Source organism: Myotis yumanensis, unplaced genomic scaffold (genome assembly GCF_028538775.1).
Source record: "Myotis yumanensis isolate MYYU_CA2020_CCGP unplaced genomic scaffold, mMyoYum1.0.hap1 SCAF_8, whole genome shotgun sequence".
In the NCBI taxonomy this organism is placed as follows: Eukaryota; Metazoa; Chordata; class Mammalia; order Chiroptera; family Vespertilionidae; genus Myotis; species Myotis yumanensis.
In genome coordinates, this window is record NW_027223759.1 from 86,756,225 (window position 1) to 86,770,102 (window position 13,878).

The window sequence follows — 13,878 nt, forward strand, 5'->3', positions numbered from 1 at the left end:
CCAAATGGTCTTTGTTTTAAGTAACTGAGTCCTGGCACCTTTCTTCAGGGGACAACCGTTGGTAAACAAAGAAGTAACTCCAGGGAGCCGGCCTGTTTTCTGATTGGGTGGGGACAGCACTTGGAGGGTCTCACAAAGCGAATGTCAGAGAGAATCATGGCTGTGGTCCTTCTCTTCTGGGTTTTCACTTGGCTCGCAAGGCAGCGTCTGAGACCCTAACAGTGGCTCTGAGAGAATAATAAAACCGAATGACGATGAGGCGGTGGGTTCACATGCATATCCTAACAGAATAATTTCCCTTAAATGAAATGGGACGAGACTCGCTCTTTTCAACGATAGGAATAATAAACATTCTCTTCTCTTGATCAGCTTCCCTAACTACAGGCAATTGCTGTTAACTGTACAATGTGCTGTCCCCATTACAGCACCATTAAAGCTGCAATCAGACAGTTATTGCCAGTGTTAGTTTTGAGCTACTGAAGGGAGATCTGATTTATTTTTTTTTAAAATTACATACACATGCAATAGATTTATTGGCCCTCAACAAATGTTCTTTCAACAAAAATTATAATTTTAAATACTCTTCAAAAAGTGGTCTCATTAAATCGTATGCCAGACAATGTACTTAAACAACATTCAAGTTGTGGGCTTATTGTCTTCTCTTTTCTTAGATAATTAATCAGGTGAAAGCTGATCTCTAAAACGGAGTTAGCAATTACCTTGAAGAACACACATGCTTTGTTGTTTTTCCACCTGTGTGCCTCTGTCTGTGTGGCTTCCCTGACTGGCCCTTATGTGGCCACGAATGAGTTGGCTCAAATAAAACTTAGTTTTTGAAGTGGGACTTTTTACGTTGTCATTGATCACATTTCAGTGTGGTGCTTCTCACCTGTGTTTGCATGGCCCGTGAGCTCTTCCAGGCACGAGTGGTTGTGTGTGTGCTCCTGGGGCCCAGGCAGCTCGGCCCAGATGGGTGTTCATGGATGCTGGGCAGGACTGAACCTCAGCCGCCAATCTGGAAGGCCTTTGTTGAAAGGAAGCCCCTGATGAATAATGTAATCACATCTGTGCACATTCAGGAGAAATAGTCACTGCTTCCCAATTGCGGTAACCACGGGAGCATAGGAATAAAACACACACACAGTGGGCCTTGGCACTGGGGATGCAAGCAGACCCTGAGCCCAGGAATTGGGTATTTCCTTTGGTGGGACTGGTGAAGACATGGACCATGGACAGAAAGACCACCGGTCAGGGCTATACCATCAGGGCTAGAATAGACAATAAAAATGTGCTTTTTCTGTGCCCTGACTACTCTCATACCACCCACTGGCCCAGTCACTTTTCCACTCGTCACCCAACTCAATCCCAGTGTCACCCTCCTGGTCTAGGCCTTCCCTGAATCCTTACAGAACTCAAGTTAGGTCTCGATTAAACACTGGTTTTAGTCATTTAACACTTGCTTTACATCCACACACCTTCTTCTGGCTAAATTAAATTGGAGCAACTGTTTCTGGGGTTTCCCCTGCATCTTCTGTCAGTTTTCTGGGGAAGTGGAGTCAGCCTGTGCCTTGGGGTGGGACAGCCGCCTCGCTCTGCCACCTACCTGCATCTCCTGAAGCTGGGTATGATGGGGAGCCCCTAAGTAGGCTGGGTGGAGAGTCTCTAGGTCTGGGTCAGTTCAGACAAGGTGAGCTTGCCCAGTGCTAGCACTAAAGATCCTCAGGACCTGGGTGTGCCATGCGGCCTCATGGCATGGCTCACAGACTAGGGCTTCCACACACACTAAGGCCCGAGGGCAAGACGAGGCTCCATGAGCTGTGTCGGCCCACCTGGGGATGGAGTACTCTCTGAGCTGCCAGCCAGCACCCACCTCATCCTTATCCCAGGGGGATCTTCGGGAGGAAACCCAAAGGTAAGGGTAGGCCTCACTCCATCTCCCTATGTTGTAGAGAGTTGGTTGGGCGGGGCCTCAGCGGCCTCCTCTAGAAGCTGGCTGTGATTGACACAACCATCTCCCTTTCCTGCCACTAACAGGGAGGAAGATGGTACTCAAGAGCTGAACTGGCCCTTCTGAGCAGGGCTCTCAGAGCCTGGCTGGGTGAGTGTGCTGCCCAGAGTGGGCACGAAGAGCCTCTGGCGCTATGTGCCTGCTCCTGGGGCCTGGAGGGGACACGGTTTGAAAGTGAGGAACATGGGAGAAGGCACCAAAGGTAAGCAACAACCTGCATGATAATTTTTTAAAAAAATATATTTCTTTATTGATTTTAGAGAGGAAGGGAGAAGAAGAGAGAAACATCAATGAGAGAGAATCATTGATCGGCTGCCTCCTGCACGCCCCCAACTGGGGATCGAGCCTGCAACCAGGCATGTGCCCTTGGCCAGAATTGAACCTGGGACCCTTCAGTCCTCAGGCTGATGCTCTATCCATTGAGCCAAGCCAGCTAGGGCCACCTGCATGATAATTCAATGCACTAACCCCACGTTGGGCAGGGCAGCCTTTTGCATTTGGAGTTAAAAGTGATTTGTTCTCCTACTGCTTTAGGTTAGGAGCAAGTACTCCGGGGTCTCCAGCAGCCAGGCAGGGAGTAGCAGCAAGTGGGTAAATGCCTGGGGGAGATGCCCTGGGTCCAGGGCTCAGGGGTCCTTAGTTCCAGCAGCTGTTGCACTCTCAAGTGTGGCCCAGGGAGGGCCCACATTCTATGTTTTGAATAAAAAAAGGAAATATAGACTTCAGTGTGATCTGAATTTTATAAGTTGACAACTAAAGAAAAGATAGTCTATGTCTGTGGTCCAATCAAAACCTGTCCACCCATGGGTTTGACTTCAGGTCTCTGGGTGTGCTCTGTACAGACTACGCCACCTCTGAGGGTTCATGCTTGCCCTTGGGAGGTGTGTGTGTGTGTGTGTGTGTGTGTGTGTGTGTGTGTGAGAGAGAGAGAGGAAGAGAGAGAGAGAGAGAGGTTACTGCTCACACCCAGAGGCATAGAGGGGAAAAGAGGGTCCCGCTCCCACCTGCCCTGGTGGAGGGTGCACACAGGCTGACCTGAGCGCCGCACGTGCCCGGGCCTCTCTGGGCAGAGTCCTCAGCTTGTATCTGGGTGGGGAGCAGGCTGCTGGGGAGGAGGCTGGGGATCCAGGGACAGGCACTGCAGATTCCAAGCGAGGGTGGGTGGTGGGTGATTTGCATTATAAATAGTCTGGGAAGGACCCCAGGGAAGGACTTACTTTTTGGGCTGCTTTTCTCTTAGACCAGTGGTTCTCAACCTTCCTAATGCCGCGACCCTTTAATACAGTTCCTCATGTTGTGGTGACCTCCAATTTCATTGTTACAAATTGAACATAATTAAAGCATAGTGATTAATCACAAAAAAATATGTAATTATATATGTGTTTTCCGATGGTCTTAGGCGACCCCTGTGAAAGGGTCGTTCAACCCCCAAAGGGGTCGAGACCCACAGGTTGAGAACCACTGTCTTAGACTATGGAACTACTCCTCCCCCCAGTTTCCCAAAGGGAGGCGATGCTTGAAGGGATGCAAAATCGTGTGGGAGCTTCAGATCCCCGCTCAGGGTCTTTGTGAGGAACAGCGAGATGCAGCTGAGCAGAATCTGCACCTCAATCCTCTGCTGGGAGATGCCCGGCTCTGGGTGGGGGCTGGGCTGAGGGGCCCTCCTGCCCGCACCCTCCTGCCCAGCTGGGAGAGGGGCTCTGCTGCTCTGAGCTTACCTTGGGGACAGAGCACAGCCACGCCAGCCTTGAGGTGCAAGAGCGGTCATGCACGCCCCCCTCCTGCCCCCACCCCGTGTTGTCTGGCCATAAGTAAGATGTGTGGGCTGCAGGGTATGCTCCTGTCTCCAGGAGCGGAGGAGCAGGGCAGGGAGGAGAGCGAGCCAGGGTGGGCGCAGGGCCCGGCATGAATGAGCAGCTCAGTGTGGGGTTCGGCCTCCTCCTCACCAGCTCATTTCAGGGCCAGAGGATTCTGAAGGCGTTTTCTTCCTTTGACTTTCACGGTCACTGACAATGCAGTGAGAGTCCCAGCCTGCCACCTGCCGCCGTCTTTCCTTCCTGTACTCCTGTGGGCCACGCCAGTGGCACATTCTAGTTTGTACCCCTGCCCCTCCCTGAGCCACGGAGAGGGCCCTCCCAGGAGCAGAGCCAGCCACAGAGTGGGGTGAGCACGGCGGTCAGGAGTGTGGTCCCAGAGTCAGACAGATCTGCTTCCTGTCCTTACTAGTTGGGATGACATTGTGTTGTAATGAACCCTGCGAACCACAGAAGGACGCCTCAAGAAGTCGAATTAAAGAGTCACATTTATTGCAAATCCGGGACTACGAGGGGCCATTTCCCAAATCTCATAGTGATAAGATGGCCGAAACACCAGACTTATATAGGCAAAGATCACAAACGTATTGATTACATCCCAGGGTTTGGAATGAGGACCCTGGTTTGCACAAAGCAGTTACAGAAGCGAGATTGAGCCAATTAGTTACCTACAAAGATTAACTATAGTTTGGGTCTTTGGACCACTGAGTTGACAGAAACACATTATCTAGAGCCCTCGGGTCTTGGGACCACTGAGTTGACAGGGAAACATTATCTGGAACCCTCGGGTCTTGGGATAATTGTGCTGTCCTGGTTCCCAGGTACAGAGGAATTTGCTTTCTAAAACCAGTAAGATCACAATCAATGGGATAGTCACGTTACAATCAATAAGGCATTCAATCAAATGGGATGACTTATACAATTCAGAAAATCAAAGTAACTTTTCTGTTGTTAAACAAAGCAAATAAGTACAGAAGCCAAACAGCAGGGTTAGAATTAAACTATAGTTTCTACCTGAGATGATTGCTACCGTACTTCAATTGGACAAGGCACCAAGTCTCTCAGGGTCCCAGTGTCCGCTTCTACCTGGAGGGGCAGTAACTCCAGCCTCACAGCGTCCGGCTGAGCTGAGACCATGCGTGGGAAGTGCCTGCTCAGAGGAAATGCTCAGGGAGGCCAGCTGCTATCACCAGCGCATCACCGGCTTTTTCTTTCTTTTAATCCTCACCCGAGGAGAAGTTTTATTGATTGTAGAGAGAGAGGGAGACACACAGAGAGAGGAACATCAATGCCAGAGAGAAACATCAATCAGTTGCCTCCTGTATTCTCCCTGACCAGGGATCAAACCCACAACCTAGGTATGTGTCCTGACTGGGAATTGAACCCGCAGCCTTTTGCTGTACAGGATGATGTTCCAACCAACTGTGCCACGCGGCCAGGGCTGCCATCATTGTCTTGCTGGCGATGATTGCCTTCTAGGTCACCCCTGTGGGTGGCACAGTCCCCTGCCCCCTGGCCCTGCCCCTCACCCCCTGGCACACAATTCTCCAGGAGACTGTGTATGAGGTAGAGCTGGCGAACAATCGGGGAGAGCAGGACTTCTCAGAGGCGGGTAGCTCTTTGGATTGGCCCAGCTCAGTGCCCTGGGAGTGTGTCTGGGTCCTCACCCTGTAAGTCTGGGCTGTGCTCTGTCCCCGAGCCTGGAGGCCCTGGTCCTTGCGGGTCACAGCAGTGAGGCTGCGAGCAGTCTCTGCAGCATCTACCAGCAGCAGGAGGGCCCAGGGCGGGGAAGGGGATGTGCGGCTGGGCTCAGCCTGGAGATGGCACTCAGCTCTCCAGACAGATCCCGTGGGGAGCGGACGTGGGGGAGAGGCTGGCTGGGCCCTGGAGGTGAGGTGCGTACTTTCTCTTTAAAAAAAAAAAAATTGTATTGATTTTACAGAGAGGAAGGGAGAGGGGTAGAGAGTTAGAAACATTGATGAGAGAGAAACATCAATCAGCTGCCTCCTGCATACCCCCTACTGGGAATTGAGCTCCCAACCAAGGTACATGCCCTTGACCAGACCCGAACCTGGGACCCTTCAATCCGCAGGACGATGCTCTATCCACTGAGCCAAACTGGTTAGGGCCCCTTTTTGATTTCAGCTACAAAGTTCCCGAACAGAGAGCATTTCCCTCTTAACTATCTCCTAACCGTTTACATCCATGTTAAACGGGGAGACGAAAGGGGCCCTTGGATTGCCCCACCCTGGCAGGGGTCTGTCCTGGCTGCAGCTGCTGCTCTGCGGAGACATGCACTCGGGGCCTGGGAGTGTCAGTCAAGGCCTATGCGGTCTCACTGGCCCCAGAGTGAGCCACAGCCTCCTCAAGAAAGAGACAGGACTGGCTCAGGGCAGTGCGGGCATGGGGTGCCCTGCCCTGCCTTCCGGCCCTGCTGCTGCCCACACCAGGCCGCTCCCCTCCCAGCACAGGCTCCCACTGTGCACTGACAGGGCATTCCAGGGACAAGACATTTGCTCTGGCCTGATCATAAGATTTTCGTCTACAAAGGCAAAAAGGTGGCCATAGTAAGTTAATGGGCGAGGCATTTGTGGTCACATGAGATCTCAGTGATTTTCCATTTTACTCTTACCCTTCCCTTCCCTTCACCTACTTCAGTCCTTGTTGTATGACTCAGGTTCCTCAGAGAAACAGCCAGTAGGATAGACAGCGGCTTCTCGAACACTGCGAGGCTTCAGGGCACTGACACTCCATGCAATTGAAATCCTTTTTATTCCCCCAAAGCTTACCTACTGATCGCTTACTGTGATCAGAAGCCTTGTCGACAAGAGTTGATTAACACATAGTGTCAGGCACTCGGCTAAGTGCTGAGCGGGCAGTAGCCAGTAGTTTTCATAAAACTTCCAGTCTAATCAGGGAACACAGACTTTAAACAAACTCAAGAATAAGTAAATATATAAGTAGAAGTTGAGGTAAGTATTACCAAAGAAAAGTAAATGCATGTGAGAGAGAAAATTAAGGGAGAAAATAATTTTAATTTTTAAAATTATACCAAGTATTGCAACCAAGTACATAGGTGAAACAACAAATTGATGTTTCTCTCTCTCCCATCCTCTCTCTCTCTCAAATCAATAAATAAAAATTTAAAAAAATGATAAGTATTGATGAGGAAGAAATTGGAACCGATGCACCGAGGATGGGCATATAAAATGGTGCAGCCACTTTGGAAAACAATTTGGCAGCCCATCAAAATGCTAAACAGAGTTAACATTTGACCCAGCAATTTCACATCCCTAGGTATATACCCAAGACAACTGAAATCATATGTTTACTCAAAAAACTTCTCCACAAATGTTCATAGCAGCATTATTCACGGTGGCCAAGAAGTGGAATCAGTCCAAATGCTCATCAACTGGTAAATGAGTAAACAAATGCAGTAAATCCACACCATGCGGTCATTCAGCCTCAGAAGGAAATGAAGCTCCCATACAAGGTGCAACACGGGTTAACGTGGAAAACACCATTCATGCTAAATGGAAGCAGCCAGACACACACATTGCATGATTCCATGAATGCGAAATGTCCAGAATAGGCAAATTCATGGAGATTAAAAACATTAGAGGTTGCCCCGGGGCTGAGCTGGGAATGGGGAGTGACTGCTGATGTAGAGGTTTCTTTTTGGATGTGAAATATTTTGGATGCATGAATCATAGTTATTTTAAAATTTATTTCAGGTGACTCTGATATCTGATCACTTGTAGGTTTGTTTCTATTGTCTGAATTTTCTCTTGATCCCGTTTCTGGTGTGCCTGTTCATATTTAATCCTGGGCATTGGTATTGAAAATGCACATGTGGTGCCTCTACATGCCATTATGGACTGTCATCCCCAGCAGTGATATCGACTAAGAATAGGCATTTTTAATTTTGTCTGGGGCTGCGGGGCCCTTAGGCTGAGCTCCAAACTCTGTAAGAATTGATCTGCCTCTGCTGCACCCCCTCTTTTAGGCTATTCTCTTTCCAGCCCAAACCGGTAGTAGTGATCACAGTGTCTTCCTATGTGGGTCAAGAACGCCGCTATTTATTTCCCTGATGTACAAATCTCTGATACATTGCATCTCAGATGCTTTGCTTGATTTCTTGACCCGAAGCCCTGTGCTTTGAACAACAGGCCGACATCTCGGTATGCCGGAGGAGCAGGTGCTGTGGGTTGACTTTTCTGCACCCATGTACTTTCGGGGACTTGGACCCTTCACATTGTCGCAGCAAGCTAGTCTCCCAGCCTGTCTCCTCACAGCAGTGGGACTGCAGAAAGCTGTGCTGGCCTCTCCACACCCACCTGTGCGCTCTCCCAGGCGGGGGAGTGCTGGGGACCCCGCTCCCCGCAGAGCTCGCCTTGCCTGGCTGGGCTGTGGGCGTGTGCGACTGCCTCTCCTGGTGTCTAAAACCAGCTTTTCGTTTTGTTCTGCTCTTTTGGTTTATTTTATTTTGAGTTGCCCTTGGTGAGAGCCTTGTCTGCTATGGGCCGCTCTGCCCTAGTCGAAAGCAGAAGTCCTCCAGAGCTTATATTTGGACGCAACATTTCTTAGTTTTCCCACTCCAACAGAACGCCATCTAGTTTTCATAAAATGCCCGCAAATAAAATATCTGTTGATAAGAGATACACACATACATACACACCCATACTTCATATAAACTATACCCGTGATTTCCTACTTTTACTGCACGCATCAAAAAAACTTGCTCTGGATATTTTTGAAGTAATGGTATGGCCCACATTAAACACAAGCAGGAAACTGCCACCGCCCTACGTCCTGGTGGTAAAGGCCTTCGAGACACGCAGAGAGAACTGGTCTCCTGGGCCGTGAGCACCGCCGCTGGGCTCTGGCTCAGGCTCTCCAAGGGGCTCTGAGGATGTCCTCGCCATGTGTCACAGCTGTGTCCTCGGAGTGTGTCTGCTCCCCCAAACGCCTCCATCTGCAGACCCTTCCCCGGCTCTGTGAGGAGGAGGGAGCGTGGAGCTGGATGGGAGGCACCTCAGCTCCCAGCACAGGGAGCCATGTCCGCCCCACCAGCCGTCCTTCCCTCCTCATATCTGTCTTCCTTCCTGGGTCAGGGCTGTCTCCGCAAAACCTCCCACTGCCTCTCCTGTCCGGCTCCCTTTGGGCCTGCACGGGCTTGGGAGCCTCCGCGGACCTGACCTGCCGCCGCCCTCCCCTGGCCTCCCCCGGGTCACACCACGGTTTGGGAAGTTGCACGATCCCATCAATGTCCCTAGTGCTTCCACGCCTCTGCAAGCCTGAGCCCTTCATAAAACACTTCTCCCTTCCTGCCCTCCATCTCCCACTTGCAGACGCTGCCTCAGGTAGGCCTTCTGGGATCCCTGGCTGGGTGAGCTGGAGGTCCCCTGAGCTGGAGGTCCCCGTGGCGTTCCCTGCCCAGGTTGCTGTTTATAGTTTGTTCGCATCTTACTTCAGTTGCCTGGAGTCCTTCCGCCCCAGCCCCAGGAGTGGCCCTACTGTGGGATGCGCTGTGAGAGCCAGCGCTTCCCGCTACAGGGCGGGCACTGGCAGGCCTGAGGAGGCCAGAGGGCCGGGCTTAGGAGCGGGGCTCCGCTGAAGCAGGATTACAGAGGCTTGCAGTGGGGGAAGGGAATTGAATGTGGGTCCACAGCACAGGCAAGTTGGGATGGCAGATATGACCCCAGGGCTCCAGGGTCAGGACACACCCTGGGGAAAGCATGGCATCCGCCTGTGTTCAGATGGGGACACTGAGGTGCAGAGGGGAACCCAGAACATTAGAATCTGAGCCAGGAATGGAGTCCAGATCTGCTTTCCTTTGGCACCAGGAGCCAACCTGCTCTCAGGGCCCCGGGCCTGCGTGCACTCAGGGCTGTAGAGGTCCTGTTTAGTCCCAGAGAGCCTGGCCGAGGCTGGAGGTCTGCAGCATCAGTGGGGAGGGCGCAGGGCTGAGCGAAGGGCCAGAGTGGGGCCTTGGGGACACGGTTCCATTCAACCTGGAAGCCTTGGGGGCCGACAGAAAAGGACATGGAAGGAGATGGAGCAGGAGGGAGATGGAGCAGGAGGGCCAGGAGGGAGATGGAGCAGGAGGGAGATGGAGCAGGAGGGTCAGGAGGGAGATGGAGCAGGAGGCGGCCAAGCCTGGGGAGGGCCGGGGAAACTCCCTGCCGGCAACACAGTGGCCCAGGTGGACATGTTGGCCAGGCCCCTGGCAAACATGGCTGGGTGTGGTTTGGAGCCTGTTTCGTGGTGTTTTTAACCAGCTGCTGCTCTGAGTACGCCATCAGCTGGCCTCCCTCTGCCCCTGCTCCACCCGCAGCCGCTGGGACCCCTGGGGAGACGCAGGCCAGCCCTGCACTCATCTCTGGTGTTGTTATCAGGCGAGCTGGGTGAGCCCGTGGAGCTACGACTGCGGGACCAGGGCAGTGGACGGTGCTTGTGGAGTGGGAGGGTGGTGGGCAGCGGCGGGGAGGGACAGTCCCTGCGGACCGCCTGGGAGGGTCCATTGTGCTGCATTTGCCGGGTCCCAGCAGGAAGCAAGGAGTGCAGGAGTCAGAACACGGGGGGAGTTTAATGAAGGGCTTTACAAGGCACAAGCTCCTGCCTCAGAACCCAGAGCTGTCACCTTGCTGCGCAGGGGGTCCGGGGAGGGGGCTTCCTGGCAGCACGGGGGACCCCTGCTCAGCTCTGGGGGACAAGCAGCCTGCTGGGTCCCTGTTGAGAACGATGCGCCGGGTTTGCACCCTGACCTCCGTGGCCCGTGCCTGTCCTCAATGAGGGCCAGGCACCCCGATAGCCGGTGCTTCTGAGGGCGCAGGGGCAGTGGGGCAGGGTGGGTCTGGGGAGGGGCTATAGCAGCTGTGGGGAGAGGGCACCTGGTGGATCAGGTGGGAGCCTGGGAGCTTTGCTGCCTCTGTGCCCTGGGCCCTGGCCCCCTGTGTGTCTGTCTGCTCACACTGGGTGGGGTTGGGGGTGGGGATGGGGGAGGCGAATGGGTCCCAGCCCTGATTCCCCTCTGCTCTGGGTGCCAGGCCCTGGGGTCAGAGTTGGAGCCTCCAGCCATGCTCCCCCCAGGGCAGGCCCAGCATCCCATCCTCAGGAGCCCTAGAGCCGAGCAGGGGTGTCCTCCAGTACCTCTTCTGCCTGCTTCTTGTGCCAGAAAATGTACCATCTGGGCCAGGGAACAGGTGGAAATGGGTCAGTGCAGGAGCAGCGGGTCTGCTTTGGGGATGCGGGGCTTGGGGAGTCACTCACCCACCTCCAGCGACGACTGCCAGGGCCAGAGTAATGCAGAGGCTCCCAGCCCACAGGAGAATCTGCTGGGTCCAGCCTGGGGGGGGGGGGGGGGGTGACAGAGGGGCCAGGGGTTTGGGGGGCAGTCAGGGTGTCTTGGCTCAGAGAGAAAGCCACCCTCTTTCCTTGCTTCATTCACCGGCTCAGTCAATTATCTGCAACTACTTATTGAGCACCTACTGTGTGCCCAGCAAACTCCAAGATGAATGAGACATGGCCCCTGCTCTCCATGAGGGAGACAAGCAAGCAACTGCATGTGGTGTCCAAGGGACGCAGGACAGGACGGGGCCCAGGGGCAGGAATCTGAGGAGGCTGACGAGCCAGCCCAGGGGGCTGGAGCTGGTCAGGGAAGGTTTCTTAGGAAACAGGAGTTCTGGCTGACTTTGAAAGACAAGTGGGAATTCAGTCCAGGCCAAGGGCACAGAATGTTCAAGGACAGAAATCTAAAGCTGGCCAGTGTGGCTGGGGAGCCCAGAGCTGGAGGTGAGCAGGGGTGGCTCACACAGGGCCTCCGAGGACGGTGGGCTTTATGGGGGGAATTGGAAGTTACTGAAAGTTATATACAGGGAGTGTCATCGGCAGCTTTTCTCTTGAGAAAAAGTTCTTTGATTGCTGAGTAAGATGTGACCAGAGGGTGTTGTCATACTGCGGGTGAGAGGTGAGGAGGCCTGGAGGAGAGGGTGGTGTTGGAATGAAAATATGGCAACACATTCAAAAATTACTTCCTAAGATTTGATGGTTCCATGACTGGGTAAGGGGGAGGGCGATTTCTGGTTCAGGGGTTGAGCTCTTAGAGCGGGGCCGTTTGCTAAGAGAGCCCCTGAGGGGAGAGCAAATCTGGGGGTGGAGAGGGTTTGGGCCTGTCAGCTGCCGGCTTTGCAGCCGAGGGAGGTGTCCAGGGACAGGTGGCTCTGGTTCTGCAGCGGGCCATGTGGAGCTGAGACATCTCGGAGGTGCCACCTTCAGGGTGACAATGAAGAGCAAGCGCAGGGCCGGACAGAAGTGCAGGCGATCGGGGAAGAGACAACAGGGAAGAGGGGAGCGGGGTGGTGGTGGTAGGGGGCGGAGCTGAAGCCAGACGGCCACTGACCTGGGCAGAGGGTGGGGTCTCTGCAGGTGAGGAGGTGTGCTCTGCAGTTGGCGCAGTTGATGACCTCCAGTTTGAAGGGCAGGTCTGCGAGAGGGGGGGCAGGAGCCTTAGCGACGGCCGGCCGGGTGCCCCTCACCCAGGCCCAGCCGGCTCCCCAGTACTCACCACAGGAGCTGTTGCAGGCTGCCCGAGGGTGAGATGGTGGAGAAGCTGAGGTGCCAGGGAGGCAGACAGAGCCAGGAGGGGTGGGGTGGCGCTGGCAGGTGTGGACAGGCACCCGGGAGGGGGCAGGGATGGCGGGGGGGCGGGGGCGGGGGGCGACTGGACTCTGCTCTCAGCCTCAGGGCTTGAGGCAGGCGAAGGGCTGGCGTGGCGGGGAGCCCCTCTCACCCTGCTCCTTCAGCTCCTCGGAAGCCCTGCTCAGCCTCTCAGCGAACAGCTGCTTCTGGACGTGCATCTCGCTCAGGAGCGATGGTCTGTCTGGGCGCGTGGGAGGGAGGGAGGGAAGGGGCGCAGGCCGCCTGCGTCTCACAGAGCAGGTCCACCTCGCAGCTCGACTGGGGATGCCTCCCAGGCTTCTCCAACAGCGACTCCAGAGGGACGCCCCCGACCGAGGCTGTGCCCACCCTCAGCACACTTCCCTCCCAGGACAGTGGGTCTTCTGGGGAGGCCCGGGCCTGGGACACGCGGCCTCCTCACCGGCGCGGAGCTTCCCAATGGCTGTGTCGATGTGAGTGAAGAGCGCGGCCGCTTCCCGCTCCAGCTGCTCCTGCCCTGGGATGGGACACGCCAGGAAGGGAGTCAGGGGAGTGAGCGCTCGGCCCAGGCGCAGGGCCAGCCTTGACCCCGGTCTCCACCACGCGATGCGCCTCACCCAGGTACCCGGGCTCCGGCAGGACGGGCGCCTGCAGCAGCAGGGAGCGGAGGCTGCGGGAGAGCTCCCGGGGCGGCCCCGGGGCGCCCCACAGGACCCGCAGGTCATAGTCCAGCAGCAGGGGCAGCTCCGGCCAGCAGCGGAGGCAGCTCTCCCCGCCCGCGCCGGCGGCGGGCAGGAGGCAGCCCAGCAGGACCAGCAGCATCTCCCGGGTCCTCCCTCTGCTTCCCGCCGCTCCCAGTTCCACGGGGAACACCGATGCCGGTCTCCCTGGAAACCGCGTCGTCTTTTCAAACAAAGGTAAATTCCGACGGCAAGGCAAGGCGAGGGCCAGCCGTGGCCAGCACCAGGCTTTGCTGCCAGACAGGAGCCTCTGAGGATGCCCATCTGGAGGTTTCTGTGCTGCTCCAGGCGGCTCAGCTCTCCTGGTGGCGTTTGCCACGCGTGAAATGGCCTCCCAGGCTGGAATGGGAGAGTCAGAGAGAGCAGCACGGAGAGAGGGCGAGGTGTGCAGGAATCAGAGTCCCTTTTCCACGCTGGAGAGCTCAGCCACGGGGAAGCCTGCGGGCAGGCACCTTTGTCATGATGCGTGTGCACTGGCAGCAGCCTTGCAGTGGCCCAGAGAGAGGGGCCCAGACAGCTCCCCCCAGCACAGTGGAGGCAGCCAGGGCGGGAAGTGCAGTGAGCAGCGTCTTCGGGGTAGCAGTTCTGATGTGTCATATGCATTGAAGAAAAGCCAACACCTTCTTCTTCAGTGAAGAGAAAGCTGGTGGGATCCTGT

General features: G+C 55.0%; 1 protein-coding gene across 1 annotated transcript; it reads right to left on the reverse strand.

Moving 5' to 3' along the window:
* Positions 1-10,944: 10,944 nt before the first annotated feature.
* On the reverse strand, positions 10,945-13,302 carry TEX51 (testis expressed 51). The gene is made up of 6 exons (XM_070423507.1): positions 13,098-13,302; positions 12,923-12,997; positions 12,614-12,703; positions 12,224-12,307; positions 11,095-11,170; positions 10,945-11,011 (listed from the first exon to the last, which is right to left on the reverse strand). The coding sequence occupies exons 1-6, from the start codon at positions 13,300-13,302 to the stop codon at positions 10,945-10,947; spliced, it is 597 nt and encodes a 198-aa protein (XP_070279608.1).
* Between the last annotated feature and the right edge of the window lie 576 nt (positions 13,303-13,878).

Bases quoted from the DNA above. Each gene is read 5' to 3' on its own strand.
- TEX51 (XM_070423507.1), bottom strand. From the start codon at position 13,302: ATGCTGCTGGTCCTGCTGGGCTGCCTCCTGCCCGCCGCCGGCGCGGGC. The intron at 12,704-12,922 runs GTGAGGAGGCCG...CCACGCGCCCAG, and splicing joins CATTGGGAAGCTCCGCGCCG to ACAGACCATCGCTCCTGAGC. The intron at 12,308-12,613 runs GTGAGAGGGGCT...CCCCTCTCGCAG, and splicing joins CGAGGAGCTGAAGGAGCAGG to ACCTGCCCTTCAAACTGGAG.